This window comes from Schistocerca cancellata, chromosome 6 (assembly GCF_023864275.1).
Source record: "Schistocerca cancellata isolate TAMUIC-IGC-003103 chromosome 6, iqSchCanc2.1, whole genome shotgun sequence".
NCBI classification, from domain to species: Eukaryota; Metazoa; Arthropoda; class Insecta; order Orthoptera; family Acrididae; genus Schistocerca; species Schistocerca cancellata.
Window position 1 is genome coordinate 229,164,939 of NC_064631.1, and position 21,002 is coordinate 229,185,940.

General features: G+C 36.5%; 1 protein-coding gene across 3 annotated transcripts in view; it reads left to right on the forward strand.

Moving 5' to 3' along the window:
* Positions 1 to 21,002, forward strand: part of LOC126190843 (aldehyde dehydrogenase, dimeric NADP-preferring-like) — a 209,443-nt gene that overhangs the window by 180,954 nt on the left and 7,487 nt on the right. For all 3 annotated transcript variants that reach the window (XR_007538289.1, XM_049931426.1, XM_049931427.1), the window contains exons 6-11: positions 11 to 174; positions 288 to 518; positions 617 to 814; positions 17,554 to 17,669; positions 18,463 to 18,598; positions 18,736 to 18,886. Coding sequence is in view for 2 of the 3 variants with exons in the window: in XM_049931426.1 (XP_049787383.1) it covers positions 11 to 174; positions 288 to 518; positions 617 to 814; positions 17,554 to 17,669; positions 18,463 to 18,598; positions 18,736 to 18,886 (996 nt within the window). In the remaining variant the exon portion in view is untranslated. The remainder of the gene's footprint in view (positions 1 to 10; positions 175 to 287; positions 519 to 616; positions 815 to 17,553; positions 17,670 to 18,462; positions 18,599 to 18,735; positions 18,887 to 21,002) is intronic.

A 21,002-nucleotide genomic window follows, 5' to 3' on the forward strand; every position in this document is an offset into this window, starting at 1 on the left:
TTATTTTTAGGACTGTTTCCATGTTGTCGAGGGTGGCGTGCCTGAAACAAGTGAACTTTTGAAAGAACATTTTGATTACATTTTTTACACTGGCTCAACACATGTTGGTAAAATTGTGGGAGCAGCAGCTAATGAACACTTGACACCAACAACTTTAGAACTGGGAGGTAAAAGGTAAGAATATTACATTATTGAATGTAGTAGCTGTTGCTTCATTGGAGTAAGTGGCATCTACCTTTAAAAATATACTATTTAAGTTGTTTATATAGATAGCTTTATGTTGACAGCCCAGTTTACTTGGATTCTACAGCAAATATGGACATTGCAGTAAAACGAATTCTTTGGGGAAAGTGCATTAATGCAGGTCAAACATGTGTAGGGCCTGATTATTTGTTGTGTACTAAGGATCTAGAGAAGCGATTTATTGCAATAGCTAAAGAGGTGCTTCGGGAATGGTATGGAGATAATCCAAAGAATTCACCTGATCTTGCTCGAATTGTTACTGATCGACACTTCCAGTAAGTTCCACATCATATAAATAGAATGAATTATTCAAGTAGATGTCAGAAACCTAAAATTCAAAGATCTGTGTTAAATGTTTTTCATTTGTTTGTAGGAGGTTACAAGCATTCCTCAGTAATGGAACTGTTGCTATAGGAGGTGAAACTGATCAGTCAGAAAGATTTATTAGTCCAACAATCCTCACTGATGTTAAACCATCAGAACCTGTTATGCAGGAAGAAATTTTTGGACCAATTCTTCCTATAATAAATGTGGACAGTGCTTTTGAGGCTCTCAAATTCATAAATAATCGGTAAGTCCAGTATTTTAGTAGAGATACATTGAGCTAATATTTATTTTTATTTTTATTGTTACACAATGTGCCTTCATTCTGGTAAACAAGTTAAAACAAATTTATGAATTTAATAACCGAAAAGATGTAATAAATTACTAGTAGGCACTTACAAGTGAAGGCTGTGATCATAATAATATTAGTAGGATATTTGATGTCAAGTACATTACATTTACAGTAATTACATGAATAAAGGTCTATATAAAAATACAGTAAGTGAGCTACTGATATCATATAATGTTATGAGTAATGATGTTATAAAAACTATAGAATGGTATGGACATTCCATTGTTCAGTAATGAGTAATGAATTATTTCAAGCGATAGAATGGATGTGCAGCTAATTGGTAATATAACATGTTGTATTTAATTGAATGCCTAGGAACATCTTGTACAGCTAGTGGAAGCTTACTAAATTGCTCACGGTCTCTCTCTCTCTCTCTCTCTCTCTCTCTCTCTCTCTCTCTAAAAGTCCAATTTCAAAGTATGGAATGAAACACTAACTTTTATTTCGTGTAATCTTTTACTGTCAACTCTGAATACAGCATTAACCTTTTACATAAACTCGTTGAAACTCATAAATCAACTCACAATTGGCATCTTACTGGTTGTGAAACCTCTAGTGCTTCCACTTGGGCTTGCATCCATCCATTATATGTAACAGTAGTAATCAGTAAAATTTAAACAGTACATCATTAGTATTAATACTATTGTAAAATTATAATGAAAAACTACTTATCTGCAAACATTTTATACAAAATTTCATAAAATTGAACAAATATTTTTGAAATAAGCAAATTCTAACTATGCTACTTAGCTATCATGATTGTCTTCATTTACAGAGGTCTAAATGCTAAAGTTTTATTGCTTAATACAAAGGAGTGCCTTTAAAATCATGTTTTGAATAATCAACTTTGACATTTTACAATATTTTCCAGAAATTTGTTTCATAATTTTTGCATATTTAATACAAAAAGTTGCATTAAATCAGCTAATTTCATGCTCATGGACTTGAAATTATTTCCTTCTATTATAACCATATATAAGGAAACATTCCATGAAGGAAAAATATACCTAAAAACAAAGATGATGTGACTTACCAAATGAAAGTGCTGGCAGGTCGACAGACACACAAACGAACACAAACATACACACAAAATTCAAGCTTTCGCAACAAACTGTTGCCTCATCAGGAAAGAGGGAAGGAGAGGGAAAGACGAAAGGATGTGGGTTTTAAGGGAGAGGGTAAGGAGTCATTCCAGTCCCGGGAGCGGAAAGACTTACCTTATGGGGAAAAAAGGACAGGTATACACTCGCACACACACACATATCCATCCACACATATACAGACACAAGCAGACATATTTAAAGACAAAGAGTTTGGGAAGAGATGTCAGTCGAGGCAGAAGTGCAGAGGCAAAGATGTTGTTGAATGACAGGTGAGGTATGAGTGGCAGCAACTTGAAATTAGCGGAGATTGAGGCCTGGTGGATAACGGGAAGAGAGGATATATTGAAGAGCAAGTTCCCATCTCTGGAGTTCGGATAGGTTGGTGTTGGTGGGAAGTATCCAGATAACCCGGACGGTGTAACACTGCGCCAAGATGTGCTGGCCGTGCACCAAGGCATGTTTAGCCACAGGGTGATCCTCATTACCAACAAACACTGCCTGCCTGTGTCCATTCATGCGAATGGACAGTTTGTTGCTGGTCATTCCCACATAGAATGCATCACAGTGTAGGCAGGTCAGTTGGTAGATCACGTGGGTGTTTTCACACGTGGCTCTGCCTTTGATTGTGTACACCTTCCGGGTTACAGGACTGGAGTAGGTGGTGGTGGGAGGATGCATGGGACAGGTTTTACACCGGGGGCAGTTACAAGGGTAGGAGCCAGAGGGTAGGGAAGGTGGTTTGGGGATTTCATAGGGATGAACTAAGAGGTTACGAAGGTTAGGTGGACGGCGGAAAGACACTCTTGGTGGAGTGGGGAGGATTTCATGAAGGATGGATCTCATTTCAGGGCAGGATTTGAGGAAGTCGTATCCCTGCTGGAGAGCCACATTCAGAATCTGATCCAGTCCCGGAAAGTATCCTGTTACAAGTGGGGCACTTTTGTGGTTCTTCTGTGGGAGGTTCTGGGTTTGAGAGGTCTGTATATGTGTGGATGGATATGTGTGTGTGTGCAAGTGTATACCCATCTCTTTTTCCCCCTAAGGTAAGTCTTTCCGCTCCCGGGACTGGAATGACTCCTTACCCTCTCCCTTAAAACCCACATCCTTTTGTCTTTCCCTCTCCTTCCCTCTTTCCTGATGAGGCAACAGTTTGTTGCGAAAGCTTTTATATATATATATATATATATATATATATATATATATATATATATATATATATATTTTTAAAAAGAAAGATGATGAGACTTACCCAACAAAAGCGCTGGCAGGTCGATAGACACACAAATAAACACAAACATACACACAAAACTCTAGCTTTCGCAACCAACGGTTGCCTCGTCAGGAAAGAGGGAAGGAGAAGGAAAGACAAAAGGATTGGGTTTTAAGGGAGAGGGTAAGGAGTCATTCCAATCCCGGGAGCGGAAAGACTTACCTTAGGGGGGAAAAAGGACAGGTTTACACTCGCACACACACACATATCCATCCACACATACACAGACACAAGCAGACATTATGTTTGGTGGTGGCAGATTATGGAAATGAAGCTAACAATTGTCTGATGAAGAAATAATGACGTTAAAACCTGTGGGAAGCGGCTAAAAATGATCGATGATGTGAGAAAAACGGAAATGGAAATAAAGCAAAAGATATTAAAACTAGCCGAAAAGGTTGTTTAATAGCTGAAAGGAACTGTTTGTGAACTGGAAACGGTGGATTTTATAGCAGCGGTAGTGTTGAAAGCGGAAAAAAAATTTTTGGTTATGGTTTGGAAGTGGGTTACGTATTATTACGTACTATTGAGTATATATCGGCGGGATAAAATTGTATACTGGATTACGGTAAAAAAGGAGAAGGTGAATAGAAAGTAAAACTGCTGGCAAAAACAGAAGGAGGAAATAAGATGACAGAAAAGACTACGAAATGTAACAGTGACAATAACAATAACAAACGTGATTGTTGGATTCAAATTAATGATATGAATATAATAGAGGGAAACATTCCACGTGGGAAAAATATATTTAAAAAGAAAGATGATGAGACTTACCCAACAAAAGCGCTGGCAGGTCGATAGACACACAAACAAACACAAACATACACACAAAACTCTAGCTTTCGCAACCAACGGTTGCCTCGTCACGAAAGAGGGAAGGAGAAGGAAAGACAAAAGGATTGGGTTTTAAGGGAGAGGGTAAGGAGTCATTCCAATGTGTCATTCCATGTGTCTGTGTATGTGTGGATGGATATGTGTGTGTGTGCGAGTGTATACCTGTCCTTTTTTCCCCCTAAGGTAAGTCTTTCCGCTCCCGGGATTGGAATGACTCCTTACCCTCTCCCTTAAAACCCATATCCTTTTGTCTTTCCTTCTCCTTCCCTCTTTCCTGACGAGGCAACCGTTGGTTGCGAAAGCTAGAATTTTGTGTGTATGTTTGTGTTTGTTTGTGTGTCTATCGACCTGCCAGCGCTTTTGTTCGGTAAGTCTCATCATCTTTCTTTTTGAATATATTTTTCCCACGTGGAATGTTTCCCTCTATTATATATATATATATATATATATATATATATATATATATATATATATATATATATATATATATATATATATATATATAAAGAAAGATGATGAGACTTACCAAACAAAAGTGCTGGCAGGTCGATAGACACACAAACATACACACAAAATTCTAGCTTTCGCAACCAACGGTTGCCTCATCAGGAATGACGGAAGGAGAGGGAAAGACGAAAGGATTTGGGTTTTAAGGGAGAGGGTAAGGAGTCATTCCAATCCCGGGAGCGGAAAGACTTACCTTAGGGGGAAAAAATGTATATATAATATAAAATTTCGATTTGTGCAGTTTCATAATCTTGCATATGAAGTGATCTCTAGAAGTTTATTATCTGCAGGTCATTAAATTACTTCAAATGATGTTAGATAATTGTTATTAAATGTGGAAGTAATAAACACAGTCATAACAATATGACAACATAATCAAAGTTGCAATGTATTGAGTTGTACATTAAAGCTGGGATAATAAACTTACTTAATTGGGTATAATATGAAATCTAAGGATGTTACATTGGAAATTGGAGTTGTGTTCATGACTTGTTGTTGTTACAAAATAAATTAATTAGACTAGGTCCTGATTACTGGGGCTCCACAAACTACACAGAAAATAACAATGGTTCCTACAGTCATCATCTTTTCTACAGAGATCAAATGTTTGGTATGCAATTTTTATGGAGGTCTGGCATGCTCTAATGGATTTATTTTGTGTAACAAAAAGTCATGAACACAACCAGATTTGTTACATATTATTAAAGTAAATAATAAGAGACTTCTTATCAAAAAGCAGAAGCATTGAGTCACATAAGACAGGCACATAAAAAAGAAAGAAAACTTTCTGTCTTTTGTAATGAATCCTTTCTCTACCTACAGTACAAATCTAGAATATGATACAAATACAAATGTTTTATTCCACTGTTGAGCATATTTACATGCAATTGGTGTTGTCAGTGTTAACACAATAATAATAACAACAATAATAATATAAACTTCAGCATGACAAATGTTATTAACTACAATATAATAATCCAAGATGGATACAATACATATTTGTGCAAATGTCAATAGCAACAAGAAGTTTCCTAACAGATCAATTACAAGATAAATGAACTACATAGTTCAGTTGTTTCACTTCCACTTAAATTCACTTAACTGTTTAATGACCTTTCTCATACACAAGCATGATGATTTCACATTGCATAGTGAGTGGAACCACTAAAGTATCTTCCATCATAACATTTGAAAATAAAGCCATCTCTCAATAAAAAGTTTTCAAAAGGTCATTCTTTGAGAATACTCTTGGTTGCTGCCAAACCATCATCATTCTCTTGCTCTTTCCTGATTTTAGCTATTAAGGCATCTGCAAAACCTGACAGTACATTTACGTGACTTAAGGCATCTACATATTTATCCTAGAACCAGACGGGTATTCAATGGTGTAGGAAGACTCTTTCAAGACTAAAGCCCATCTTGCTACTCTTGGTGACAAGTCATTCTTATCCATAGTGTTTTGGATGCAGTTCATTAAAGTTTTAAAACATATTCCTATCAACTACACTCGGAATTGCATTAAGGCATCAGAAATAGCTAGAATTTCAAGCTCACAACTACTACATTCTTCCCCTTCACATGTTGTTTTTTCTCATATAATTGATGGAACTTGTGAACATCTAGATAGTTTTGTAATAACACAGCTCCAAACCTTCTTTGCCTGTGTCTGTGTGCAGCTCAGTTCCACATTTTGGGTTGCAGATTTTTAAAACTGGATCTGATGAAATGATATCTTTGAGCATCTTGAATGCTTACCTCTCCTCCTTTTTCGAACTTATATTCTCCATTATTTCTCACCCGCTCATATGTTTGGAAATATTGTAAAATAATTTGAGATAAACTTCCTAAAGTAGCCTGTTAGTTCTAGGAAACATTGCATTGCTTCAATAGATTTTGGTTCAGGAAACTTTTGAACAGCTATTGTTTTCTCAGAAGATTGGATTTGTCCACACTGTACAACATACACTAGGAACTCATCAGTGCTCTTCAAGAGATAGCATTTTGCAAAATTAATTTCCAAACTACATTTTGCTGCAGTTTTTAACATTGAACCAAGAGGCTGAAGTGTCTCATCATCACTCTTTATTGGTATTATAATATTGTCCATGTCAGTAAATATTTATAAACGTAAAGTTCTTTTGAGCCAATGCCCAAAAAATAGTGTTTATAAAATACAGGGTCACTTCAAGTGAATTTAATAATCAAACACTCTTAAACTGCAATTGCCCCGAGTGTGTCACAAACACGGTATATTTTTGGCCTTCCTCTTCAACACAACATGAAAAAAACCATTCATGAGCTCTAGTGTGCAAAAGATCTTCTACAAAGGGCAACAGGTAACAATCTTTCACTGTGATTTTGTTGAATTTTCTGTGTTACATGCAGATGTGACACTCTCTATTTTTTTCACAGCTGCAACTTGGCTAGCATTCTCAGATGAACTTGGTTGTATTATTCCTTGATCAAGCCACATCTACACTTGCTTGTAAACAATTTTTTTCCCTCCAGATGAAAATCTGCTAGGTCTGCTATATTCTGGTTATTCATCTCTCACAATACTCTTTGTTCTGACATCAGCGGACTTTGTCTTGTTGGAGTTAACTAGTCTAGTCCCTAAACCTTAGCTATGTTGCTTTGTTTCATCACTAACAAAGCTTTCAATATCTAACACTGGTTTATCTTCTACATGGATGTATATAACACAAGTTTCCCTTCTGGCTTCATTTTAGTACTCTGTTCTTGTTTGGCCTAGAAGATCACTCCCAACTACCATTTCTAAATTCATATAGTCTCTAGAAACTACATTAATATCTGTTTCAATTTTCACATTATCAATCTCAATGATGCCTGCAAAACACCCCTGTGGAGATATGGAAGTTTTTCCCAAATCCTATCAAGACAATATCTGTATCTTGCAAATTTGTAACATTCGTAATCTCATAAACATGTTGTCATATTAAGTTGACTGCCACAGTCAATGAGCACCTTCACTTCTCATTTACTTATTCATACATTATTAAATATATTATTGTTAATACTCTTCTTTAAAATGTTTTCATTCATTATCACCCTCTGATTATTCTTCTCCTGCCATGCATTCACATGTGATATGTCCAAAGTCACTGCAACTGAAGCATCTCTTTCCCTTACACTTTTGGTTGCAATCACAGAACATGACCAATGGCATCACAATTAAAACACTTTTTTTTTTAATCCTAAGCTGCTCTTCTAGTATTTCTGTAACTTGAGTCTTTAGCACCTTTCTCACTGGAGTCTCTGAAATTCTCATTGTTGTAACTTTCATTATTATTATTTTTTGACATGACATCAAAGATTTCTGCAGTGCTTCTTTCTTCCTTAAATGTTTTCACACTTCCATTGTGATAAAACAGAAGTTTTGTGCCATAAATCACAGCTATTATCAATATCAGCAAGCATGGCAGTTTCTTTCATTACAAGAAATTATTCTTGAAGAGACTCTTCTATTTCTTCTCTCACCAAGACACCAGTTGGCAGATCTCTGCAGCACTTGTTTGTGTGTCACATTCTTCTTGCAACATGTTTTTCAGTGCAATCCACACTGTAAGACCATTCTTACCCTGAATAAAAACATCATCTAAACTTTCAAGGTTTTTTTTTTTTTTTTTTTTTTTTTTTTTTTTTTTTTTTTTTTTTTTTTTTTTTTTTTGTGTGTGAAAACAAGCATTAGTAGCTGACTCCAACCCATTAAAAATTCCGTTTCCTCTCAGTTAATGATCCATTTTTTAAATGGATATCCATCACTGTCACTAAATGACTTAAGAGTGCCATAAAAGAACAAAAAAAAAATTACATTCATCTTGTGAATTTGCTGAGAATTGTGTTTTGGTTTTATCGCCTTTTCATAAATTTGAAATTTTTTCCATCTTGTTTTTGAGTAAACTCAGTCTTTTATCACTACTGATTTGGATTGCATCCTCTTCATCATCACCAACATCATCACCATTCTCTTCACATTCTGTGTCATTATTAATTTTCACCACAAGTTTGTCAGTGTTGGGTAAATAATAACAAAGTTTGGTAGTCATTTCATTTCTGATAGCATCATCTGTACACAGTATATTTCAGATTACCTCCAACTCTGCTTCTGAAAGTGCTGCTTCAATAAATGACTTCTTATCTTCAAGTTCACCAGAACTGACTGAAAACGAAAACCACAAAATTCCCTCAATCATTTCTGATATTTTCTGTTATCTGAAGTTGTTCTGAAACTTAACAAATGTCGAGATTTAATGCTTGTAACTGAGACAGAGACAATATTTTTATTCACTTTTTTGATTTTTCCTAACATGTACAATTCTCCTTTTGCCACAATGTTTAAAATTTCCCTTTGCACTGCTCTGCAACTGCTAACCATACTTAGATGTGAATTCTCATTGTAGATCCAAAACCAAACCAATTACACATCATACATTGCTGCAGCAAAATGGTACTCAGAAAAGTTCATCTGAAGCATCTTAGATTAGGCAGCAAAACTGCATCAATACTCATTAGTTGATTCCAGACAGAGCCATTAAATTTGTAGAAAAAATGGTCCCAACTTTTGTATAGAACTGTTTATTGTTCTCGCAGATAGAACCTCTAATTCTGGAATATCCAAGTGGGAATATCAACAAAACAGGAAAAGACTGTCATTTACCATAAAGATGATACGTTAAATTACTGATAGGCACAATTAAGACACCTACACAAAGCTTTTGGCCACAGCATTCTTCAGTAAAAGAGAAACATACACCATTCATTCACACAAGCAAGCACACCTCAAAAACACGACCGCCTACTCTGGCAGCTTGGGCCAGCATGGAATGAAACGTCATCTTCCAATGGCACAGGCACTATGCTCACTAGAGGACCTATGGTGGTCCATCAGAAGCTGGCAGGGCGAAGGGATCCCACCTTTTCAGCTGGAGCTGCTGGCATCACAGTAACGGTGGTGGTGCTGTGGTGATAGCTGCAGGTTCTCTTTCTAGTGCCGGTGGTGTGGGACCCAATGGAGGCAAAGATGGCTGAGGCTGCAGGGTCCTCCTGGACACTGAATCAGCAAATGAAAAACCCACAGCAGGACCATGCAGCCCACACAACTGAAGCTTATTCTTCTGGCACTTCTGCAGCCTGGTGTGGCCCTGTCAGACCTATAAAGAGCAACCTATGACTTTGGTGATAACTCCTCATTCCCTGTGCCTATGTCAGCCAAAAACTCCGAAAAAGAAAAGAATGGTATCATTTACATTAAACTTAGAGCCCTATGGAAGACCACTGCAGAAAATGTAGCAAGTGAAGCAGTGTCCTGTGTTGCATGACTGGGAATGATATGACGAAGGGAAGAGCACTAACACCTGCTCCCACATATGGGAAGTGTGTAAATTTTTCATATGATGCTTGAATGTTCAGACAAAGCATTCCACATGTAAGGGAACCTATTAAAGGCTTTACTTTACCGAAGTATGCGTTACCCTCCAAATTCAACCAGTTTAACAAGTATTTATGATTATAGAAAAGTTATTGTGTATGTTAACAATGATTGCATAACATGTCTCCATAAACAGTCAACCCATTAAATTATACTGAATAACTGACCCACACAAAAGTTAATATCACTTGATCACTGATACAGCAAATTTCATCATGTAAAAACACGAAGTACGAAAGTACGAAAAATAGTGGCCAACTTACGTATTTTGGATCTCCTTAAATAAAAATCACCAAGTGAAACCTATTTCTTCACTAGGACCGTTTTCACTCAGTATTCACGTTAACACTCCTATTTTAGACGAAAACCAATGTAATTCTTAATAATTCATGTTATTTACTTATTTATGCAAATTAGAGAAGTCAATTGACAAACTTCTAAAAAACTGCCTTTTTGTAACAAAGAATTATACTGTCAAGTCAAAAAATCTGTCTGTCATTTTAATAACCTGTTAAATTAGGTCACTTGATATAAATTAATAACTTTTCTGCACAAATTAGAATAACAGATGCACATGTGACTTATGAACTACATCTCTTTTTAGTAGTTCTTTGACAAGGTTATAAATACAAGCAGCAAGAAGGGAGCGGAGTCTGAATGTCACTTTGGTAAAGTGTGTATGTGTGTTATTGTTCGAGGTGGATAAACATTGCAAAGAACATGTAAAAGAAGTGCTACTTTGTGTTGTCATTGACTTTGGTGGCCAACTGGTATGGAGTTACTGCAACAGAAGCTTGAGAATGGGGCCCACAGCCACTGCCTCAGTAATCTGTCAGCAGTCAGTAGAAAAACTGTCAAGTGTTTCATTATCCTGAACATCAATGTGGAAACAAGAACCTCTAATGTGTCAAATGGCAAGTTGGTACCAACTGGTAAGTGAGAGAGCATGTCTGTCTTCAAATGGTTAGCTGTGGGCCTGTACAAAATTTTGTATTGGTAATTTGAGAGCAGCAGAGACAGCACTGCAACTTTTGCATGAACTTCCTTCTCTATTTGTGAGTAGTTGCACAGTGCTTTGTTGAAGAGTTTGGGTGTGAAGGCAGTTAGCATGACCAGTTATCCAACATTGTGAGAGAGAACAGCATCAATCCCATAAGAGGATGCATCAAGCCAAGCACGACTGGCCTAGTGGTATCAAAATTTACCAAACAATGGTCACTCAGAAAAGCATGATTCAGTTTCCAAAATGCAACCTGACACTTCAGAGTCTAGCCAATGTATCTAGGAGCTGCGACATTAATTGTGACTGCAAAGGGTGGATATTTTGACTGTTGACCACACATCCTAAATAACAGTCTGGAACATGAAGTACCTACTTGTCTTTTATTACAACACTTGAGACTATTTACTGGGATTGGCAAGATGTTCATCAAGATTATGTCTGAACAACTAAGTCATCCAAATAGTTCAAACAAAAAAGAATGGTAGCAGGGTCAACTATGACAAACAAAACTGGAAAAATTGCAGGTGTGGACACACTGCCAAAGGGCAACCCCAAAAACTTAAATAACCCCATGTTGGTGTTGATCTCAAAAACTTGATGTGACTGTACATCCAAAGGAAGCTGCAAATATACATCACAAAGATCAGTCTTGGAAAATAAGCAGCCTACACCAAGTTCGTCCATTAGTTCCTATGACCAAGGCAAAGGAAAAGAGTCAATCGTAGTCTGCAGATTTACTACGGCCCTGAAATCTGCACATAGTGTAACCTGTCTGAAGGTGATGCCCACTGAGTGGCTGCTACAGGGGAAATCATACCATTGTCCTACCAAGATAAGAGTTTTTGTGCCGCCTGATCTCTGATAGCATGAGGGATGAGATGTGCTTGGCAAACCTGTGGTTGCACATTGTTTTTCATAGAAAGTGAGCCTCAGAATTTGGAAACTGTCACTAAATTCCTCACAAAGTTCAGCTACCCTGTCCATTAGGCACAGAGGAGTTTGCAGAGAGAATATTGTCTTGAATGTGCAAACCAAACAAATTAAAATAATCCATGCCAAAAATATTTTCAATGGCACAAATGCACAAAACTGTGGATGAAACTATCTTGGTAATGTTATGAAAAGTGGCATGTAGGCTGCAAATACCTAACACAGGAATGTCATATCCACCATAAACAGGACTTGCCTGTGACTTATATAGCTTGGGCTTGCCTAACAGTTCATAAGTGCTTCTGTTCAACGCATTCACTGATCCACCAGAGTCCAAATGCATGCATATTGCTAATCTGCAGAGTGAGAAACAACTTATTGGCTTGATGCTGAATGGAAAAATTGCGCGACTTCATCACTGTTGCACCTGATTTGCACTATGTAATACTAGAACCACTACTGGGCTTGGAAAAAATTGCATTAACATTCATGAACTGAGACTTTTGAGAACATGCAATGTGCATGCTGGACTTGCCTTTTTTAAGCAGGCATCTTGAATGTGACTATGCTTGCCACAATGATAACACATAATGTCATAATGGGGTGGAGTTATTTTGTGTTTTTACCCACTACTTATAGCCAATGTATTGCAGAACACTCCCAACTCTGCTTCTGAAAATGATGCTTCAATAAATGGCTAGTTAGCTTCAAGTTCAACAGCTATTGACTGAAAAATAAAAGCAGAAAATTCTCTCGGACTTTTCCAATTTCTTCTCTCATCTGGAGCTGTTCTGAAAATTAACCTATGTAGGATTTAATCTTTGTAACTGGGGCACAGATTATATTTTTATTTACTTTTTTGATTTTTTCTAGCACTGCCATTTCTAGATTTTTTTCTTCGTTGGCTATTTCTCCTTTTGCTGAGTGTTTAAAATTTCCCCTTGTGTCACTCTGCTATTGCTAGCCATGGTTAGCATATGAATTCTTGTTGTAGATCCAAAAGCAGTCCAATTACACATTGTTACATTGCTGCAGCAAGATGGTAATCAGAAAAGTTTGTCATAAACATTGTAGATTAGTTGGCAAAACTGTGTCATCACTCATTCAGTTGATTCCAGACAGAGCCCCCAAAACTTGTATGGAAAACAGATCCAACTTTTATGTAGAACTATTTATTATTCTCAGAGTTACGAACTCTAACACCAAACAATTCTCCCCCCCCCTGCCAGAAATGTGCTGGTGTATGCCTTCGTCAGCATGCTGGTCAGCACTAGGAAACACTGTGTAGCAGGCACAGAAACTAAGCACATCTACGAAAAGAGTAGACCAAGCATGCCAGTAATGCCCCCTGGGCAGCATGTGTATAGACTGCCACCATAGTCTGAGCTCTCAGTACCTTAGTACGTCACATCGGGACTCAGTTCACATTGCACCTCAATACGTCTCACTCTGCTCTGGTCTTCCACAGTGATAGTCATTGCCTCACACCTTAGCTAGCTGTGAGGGAATGTCAGTCATTGTATATAGTTCTGATATGGACATGGACCATCATTGAAGTTAAGTACTCAATTTGTTCCTGTAATAAAGTGTATTTTAACCAAGTGAGCATTTTGTGTTGCAGTGAGAAAAAACTAGCCACCCATCTGTCATACCACCCTCTTCTCATCCAGCCAGGAACACAAAACATTACAGGAGGGCACAGTCATAACAAGAAGTAAAGATTAAATTCATTTTTCCCATGAATATTGTTTCTCTGAGAACAAACAAAACTACTCTCCAATATTTGGTTTCTCTGGTGTGTCACCAGTCTCATCAGTAGTAAGACTATTAAACATCCTATCCGAAGGCCAGAATTATACCATATGATTGGAGACCTCTCACTGAAATGCAGAAGTATTGATTCATTCACAGGCATACAAAAAAAAAAAAAAAAAAAAAAAAAAAACAAAAAAAACAACAACAACAACAACAACAACAACAACAACAACAACAACTTACTGGCTTTCAGAATGAATCCTTTCTCAAACCAAACTCAAGTGCACGTACATGCCCCCCCCCCCCCTCTCCCGACACACAGAGACATACCTGAGGCTCTATGGTGCTGGCTGAACACATGGCTCTACCCACTACATGCAACCCCTAACCAACCCCCTTCCACGTGCCAAACTGCAACGAACTGCAATCTTGGCATTGTGCATCTTAGCCAGCACCATGTAAAGACACAGATTCTCTCTCTCTCTCTCTCTCTCTCTCTCTCTCTCTCTCTTTCTCTCTCTCTCTCTGCCTCTCTCTCTCGCTCCCCCCTCTCTTTCTGTCTACCCGTGTGTGTGTGTGTGTGTGTGTGTGTGTGTGTGTGTGTGTGTGTGTGTGTGTGCGTGTATGTTTCATGAGATACCACAACAAATAAATTATGGCAGACAGCTTGCAACTAATGCATTTTACACATACTTGTCATAAAAATTAATCATTTTCTTATAACTCAAGAATTTTCCGTGATTCATTTGTCATTTGATTTAAAAATTTCTGCTTTTTGTTTTCACAAAGCAAAAACCTGTTCACTTTAAACAAATAATAAGTCCAAGTAGGTGCATTATCTTCTTTATTTTTTAGGTAACTGAGGTCTTGACTACAATTTAGATGTCAGCTGTGTACTGTATGGAATCATAAGTGAGAGCATTTCATTAATTATTATCAGGATCAAGATAAGAGCCAGCAAGTCTCCTTTGAAACAAATAACTTAGTCAGTCCTGTGCTAGGTCTTTCTTTATCGACACAAAAATTTGCTTACAGTTCTATAGAAAGATTTTAAAAGTTTCTTAATACAACAAAAATGATGTTCGTCTAGGAGTGGTTTATGTCCAACACAACTGCTGGCTTTGTTATTTAACAAAATTTGGCCAGGTGTGAGTACGAGTTGTGCTCTGAGGGTTCCATACAAACTTACTTATATATGTAAACCATTAATTAATTCCAGTAATCGAGAATCTTGATGATTTTTGTCCATTATTGACATTTACATTGGCAAGATATTGGTCCCAGGAGTTCCAAAACTGTACAGAATATTTTAATTTTAAATTTGAAGTTGGATAACAACTGACAAAAGAAATATTTTTGATGTGGTATAATTACAAATTAACAATTTTTAGATTTTTCCCTTTAGTTGTACTGTGAAACCTTGCTTCTTTGCCAAATTTCATAATTTCACATAAATGGGGAGTACCCTACAGATTTTGATGAGTGAGTTTGCGAGTATCAAAATATGTGACATGAATGGCCAAATCTTTTGATTGCCTTGACTTAGAAGTTTCAATTTTTAATGCTACAACACAACTGTAGTCCTTAGTATGTGGCATAAATTTCAACTTGATCCCTATACCTGTTCCTGAGAAAAAAGTTTTTAATAGTCAAACAGACAGACAGACAGATAAATGGTAAAGTGAATCTATAAGTGTTTGTTTTTATCAATTGACACATGGAAAATTAAACAAGGTCCGAATAAAGCTATTGTCAATAAACACTTGCTGAATGTATTGAACAACAGAGACTATGGTATCTATAGGTGACTTAATTACTCTAAAACCAAATTTACATGAAACATATGCAACTTTGTTCTGCGTAACTGAATTGATGCACCTACAAGGTCACAAATTAATTCTTATCACTGTGAATCAAACAAAATGAGCAGCAATTAGCTCATATGTTGCATGTGTGTCTCCTGTGGTCTAGAACCTCTTTGAGGAGTGCAAGGAATATTTTGCAATGAAGGTAGAATTGAAAATGCAAGTTTCCATAAGTGTATCAACATACATGTAGTGGCAGGATATTATAAGTCAAGTCCTGTACATTTTTATTAGGTAGTAATAAGTATAATACCTGTAATCATATGTTACTATGAAGCCCCCACTTAAAAACACACACACACACACACACACACACACACACAGAAGGTGAGAGAGAGAGAGAGAGAGAGAGAGAGAGAGAGAGAGAGAGAAACACACACGCTACAATAAGTGGCATGTATGAGTGTGAAACATTTATGGTGTGAGCTTGTCAACATACTAGAATCACTGCAAGATGTGAGCTTGATAGTTCATGGAAAACCATAGGGAATATCATAAAATCTTCCCATAAGCATCTCTTGTAACAACGAACATTGAAAGTTTCTGGTTAGTGACTGGAATTATGTATATGAAAACTGAAATCACAAATGACACATTAAATATTAATGAGCTTTTATTTCTTACAATTGACAGTTACATCACAGATTTGATAATCAGCAGCATTTCTTTCCTACAATACTTGAATTTCCATATTGCTGAAGCCGGCAGCCCCTATCTGGGTCATGTTTATTTGCAAGTAGAACAGTTAACTGTTCAGGGATAAAATACAGTCACCTGAAAAGCATCAAACAAATAAATTTAACCTAAAAGGTGTGTGTGTGTGGGGGGGGGGGGGGGGGGGGGGTAGGAGAGTAATAAAATATTAGTGTATCTTTTATCTTTCACTGTCAGATAAAGACAGTTGTATCTACACATATAGGAATATGCTCTGAGTGAAAAGGATTTTTTGTTAAATCCAATGTAGTAATACAAAAATATGTGCAAATATTTATCTGAAACTAGGTGTAACAACCTCAATGGGGCATACATACAGATTCCTTAGTCTGTAGGCTGTCATAAAACATGTTTGCCATAAATGTGATTAGCAAATATTGTAATGATATGTGTGCACTAAAAACTGCTTTTATTCATTATTTTTGTCAAATTTAAACTATGTAATAGAAATATGGGGCTCATCAACATAAACCAATATAATCACATTATTAATACTATAGAAAAATCTTATCAGAATTATTTGTGATGCCAAACCTAGAAAATAATGTCAGAAACTGCTTTCAAAATTAGGTGTGCGTGCCATTGTGCGTGTATTTACATTGAAAATAATATTGCTTGTGAAAACTTTAACTGCGACCTTCATCAGCATGATGCTAGAAGTTCAGATACCATGTAAATAGCCACAGAACAGTTTTATATGAAAAAAATGCACTTCATGCTGGGCTGAAGCTAACCAATGCCCTACCAAAACTCTCCCTACTAGGAAGTTAAAAGCCCACCTAAAACATTTTTTATTGAAAATCCATTTTTCTCCCTAGATGAGTATTATATGTTTATGAAAAGTGATTTGTAAGTATATAAAGGCCAAAGTTTTCAGTAATTCATCAGTGATCTCATGATAATAAAAATATTTGTAACACTTTTATTTGTATATTGACAAATGTAAAATGCATTAAAATGTAAAATTTATTGTTCCACACAAATGTTTAGTTTGTAATTTGTTTACTGATGTATTCAGAAGAATAATCTGCATGATTTCCTGAAACTGTGTTATTTATAGGAATTGTATTTGATTATTCAACATTCAATCAGTATTATTATTATTATTATTAATATTATTATTATTATTGTTATTGTTGTTATAATTGTCATCTTACATTCATATTTTTTACTTAAATGTTATTCACAATTCTCTGTTCCATAGACCGAAGCCTTTGACACTTTATATTTTTTCAACTGACAAAACTGTACAAAAACTGTTTCTGGAGCAATCAAGTAGTGGTTCAGTCTGCATCAATGACACAGTATTGCATTTGGCAGGTAAGTTAATGTCTTATGCTAATGAAGAATAATCTTTCAGACACTACAGCACAGTCAAGAGACAAACTCTAGAGCAGGAAATGACTGCTGTAATTGACATTACCCTTTAAAAAGATTTCAAATTTTTTGCTCAGTTTATTCAAGTTAACCATTTTGCACTTACACATAAAAGTGTATTGTTTTATGTCGTTACCAATATGTGGGTGAAATGGCTGAGTGTGACAAGGTGAATTTAAGAACTGATGAATTAAAGCAGTATAAGTATTTAAAATTTTTCATCCTTAAGGCTTTTTATAGTTTATATCTGCCTCCCTGTGTTGTTCCTCTTCATTGAGTTCCTTCATTTCTCCTGCAGATTTTCATTCGTAATGGGGTTTATTGAATGTAAGGTAATATGAAACAGTTTCTAGGTGTACTGCTCCATTTATAGTGTGTGTAAGATATAGTTCCTTTGCTCATTTCTGAGTGTACTCTGAGAATCCAAGTAAGAATGAAGTTGTTGATGTGAAAATCTTTTAAAAAAATCACACACAACATACCATGAAAAAGTAACAATGTATGTCAATAAATCATAACATGTTCTCTGTGAATAAAACATATCAGTAAATACAGCTTCTTAAATTTGAAACTTTGCTGGCACTTATTATGAAATAAATTAAACACACAGAGGATAGCACATGACTGTTAATTGAAAGTGAGAAAAATAATTTATGTTTTACATAAGGTAAATTCATAAAATTATGCTGCAGTTATTACTTCATTTTGCTGACTACAGTGTTTACCTTTCATTTAGTTGAAGCACTTCCTTTTGGTGGAGTTGGATCTAGTGGAATGGGGGCATATCATGGTGTCCATACTTTCAACACTTTTACTCACAAGAAAAGTTGCTTGGGGAAAAACTTCAATCCTTTAGTGGAAAAACTTAATTCGTAAGTAGCCTACATGTATTTAGTGAAAGTAAACAATAAAGTATTCCTCCACTGATATTACAAACTTAGATAATAATAGCAAACAAATATCTTTTTGTTATCTGTTTTGAAATTATCTTTATTGTTTGTGATTTCAGGATGAGGTACCCACCTTACTCAGAGAAAAAAATAAATCTTATAAGTTTTATAATGAAGAAACGCCGTGGGATAAGTTTCAAATATATAATCCATTTTATAATGTTTGTGTTGGGTGTTTTAACAACTGTTGCCATCTGGGGAATTGTGCAGGTAAATCAAAAATACATATAACAAACAATTCCAGGCTGGAATAACAAAATTATTATGAAAAGGATAGATTGCTACTCACCATGTACAGCAGATGTTGAGTCCCAGTCAGGCACAATGAAAAGGCTACTAAACATTTACGATTTCAACCAAAAGACCTTCTTTGTAAACAGCAAGCACTCACACATTCACAAAAGCACAAATCACACACACATGATCACTGGTTCTGGCCATTCAGTAGTCATGTCACATTGGCCAGAGACAGTGGCCATACGTGAGCGAGTTGGCTTGTATGAATTTGTGTCCATTTCTATTTCCACACAATGCCTTTTGGCTGAAAGCTTAAAAGTTTAGTAGTCTTTTCATTGTGCCTGTCTGTGACTCAATGCCTCCTTTTGTAATGAGTAGCAGTCCATTCTTTTCACAACAATATTCATGTATATAATAAGATGACAGGTTAACAGCAAAAAGTTTCAGATGCTTACAGTGACCAATAAAAAGGAAAGAAAACAATGCTTTGCAAAATAGATGAGTATTGAACTTTGAAGTACATATTAACATTTTTTGAGATAAAAAATTTTATCCATCACACATAAATGGTAGTGGTAGTAGTACTGCCTACATTTATATCTGTATGCCACAAGCCACCTTCTGGTGTGTGGTGGAGGGTACTTCTGATAACACTGCCTTTTCTCCTCATTCTTGAATGGTATGTGGAAAGAACTTGTCAGCAAAGTTTCATATGATATATAATTTCTCCGATTTTCTCATTGTGATCATTTCAGGAGACATGTGTGGGAGAAAGTAATATGTTCCTTGACTCTTCTTGGAAAGTATTCTCTCGAAATTTCAACAGCAAACCTCCCTGTGATGCACTGTGCCTCTGTCTACCATCGGTTTTTCTATCTCCTGTTTAAGAAATGCCGAACATCATGATGGAAGTGCGGTGGAGCACCATCCTGTTGAAAGATGAAGTCGGCGCTGTCGGTCTCCAGTTGCGGCATGAGCCAATTTTCCAACATGTCCAGATACACGTGTCCTGTAACATTTTTTTCGCAGAAGAAAAAGGGGCCGTAAACTTTAAACCGTGAGATTGCACAAAACACGTTAACTTTTGGTGAATTGCGAATTTGATGCACGAATGCGTGAGGATTCTCTACCGCACAGATTCGCACATTGTGTCTGTTCCCTTCACCATTAAGAAAAAATGTTGCTTCATCACTGAAAGCAAGTTTCGCACTGAACACATCCTCTTCCATGAGCTGTTCCAACCGTGCCGAAAATTCAAAGCGTTTGACTTTGTCATCGGGAGTCAGGGCTTGTAGCAATTGTAAATGGTAAGGCTTCTGCTTTAGCCTTTTCCGTAAGATTTTCCAAACCGTCGGCTATGGTACGTTTAGCTTCTGCTTGCTTTATTCGTCGACTTCCGTGGGCTACACGTGAAACTTGCCCGCACGCTTTCAACCATTTCTTCGCTCACTGCAGGCCGACCCATTGATTTCCCCTTACAGAGGCATCCAGAAGCTTTAAACTGTGCATACCATCGCTGAATGGAGTTAGCAGTTGCTGGATCTTTGTTGAACTTCGTCCTGAAGTGTCGTTGCACTGTTATGACTGACTGATGTGAGTGCATTTCAAGCACGACATACGCGTTCTTGGCTCCTGTCACCATTTTGTCTCACTGCACTCTCGAGTGCTCTGGCGGCAGAAACCTGAAGTGCGGCTTCAGCCGAACAAAACTTTATGAGTTTTTCTACGTATCTGTAGTGTGTCGTGACCATATGTCAATGAATGGAGCTACAGTGAATTTATGAAATCGCTTCAATCATTTGTAATAGCCCTGTACATAGGAGCTTTCACAGTATGTATATAATATTAAATCATACACAATGACTTATGATGCAGTATATTCATAATATTACATGGTACAAAATGACTTAAGATACATGATATGTACAAATAATAATAATAATAATAATAATAATTTTATGAGATATAATTAGCTTATATTATACATCAATGGTTTCTAATTATACTTAATTTCTTTAACACTGATTTCTGTTGCTAGTTCTTTTTATGATGCATGAGATTTATCACTCACAGGATGAACTTTTGATCA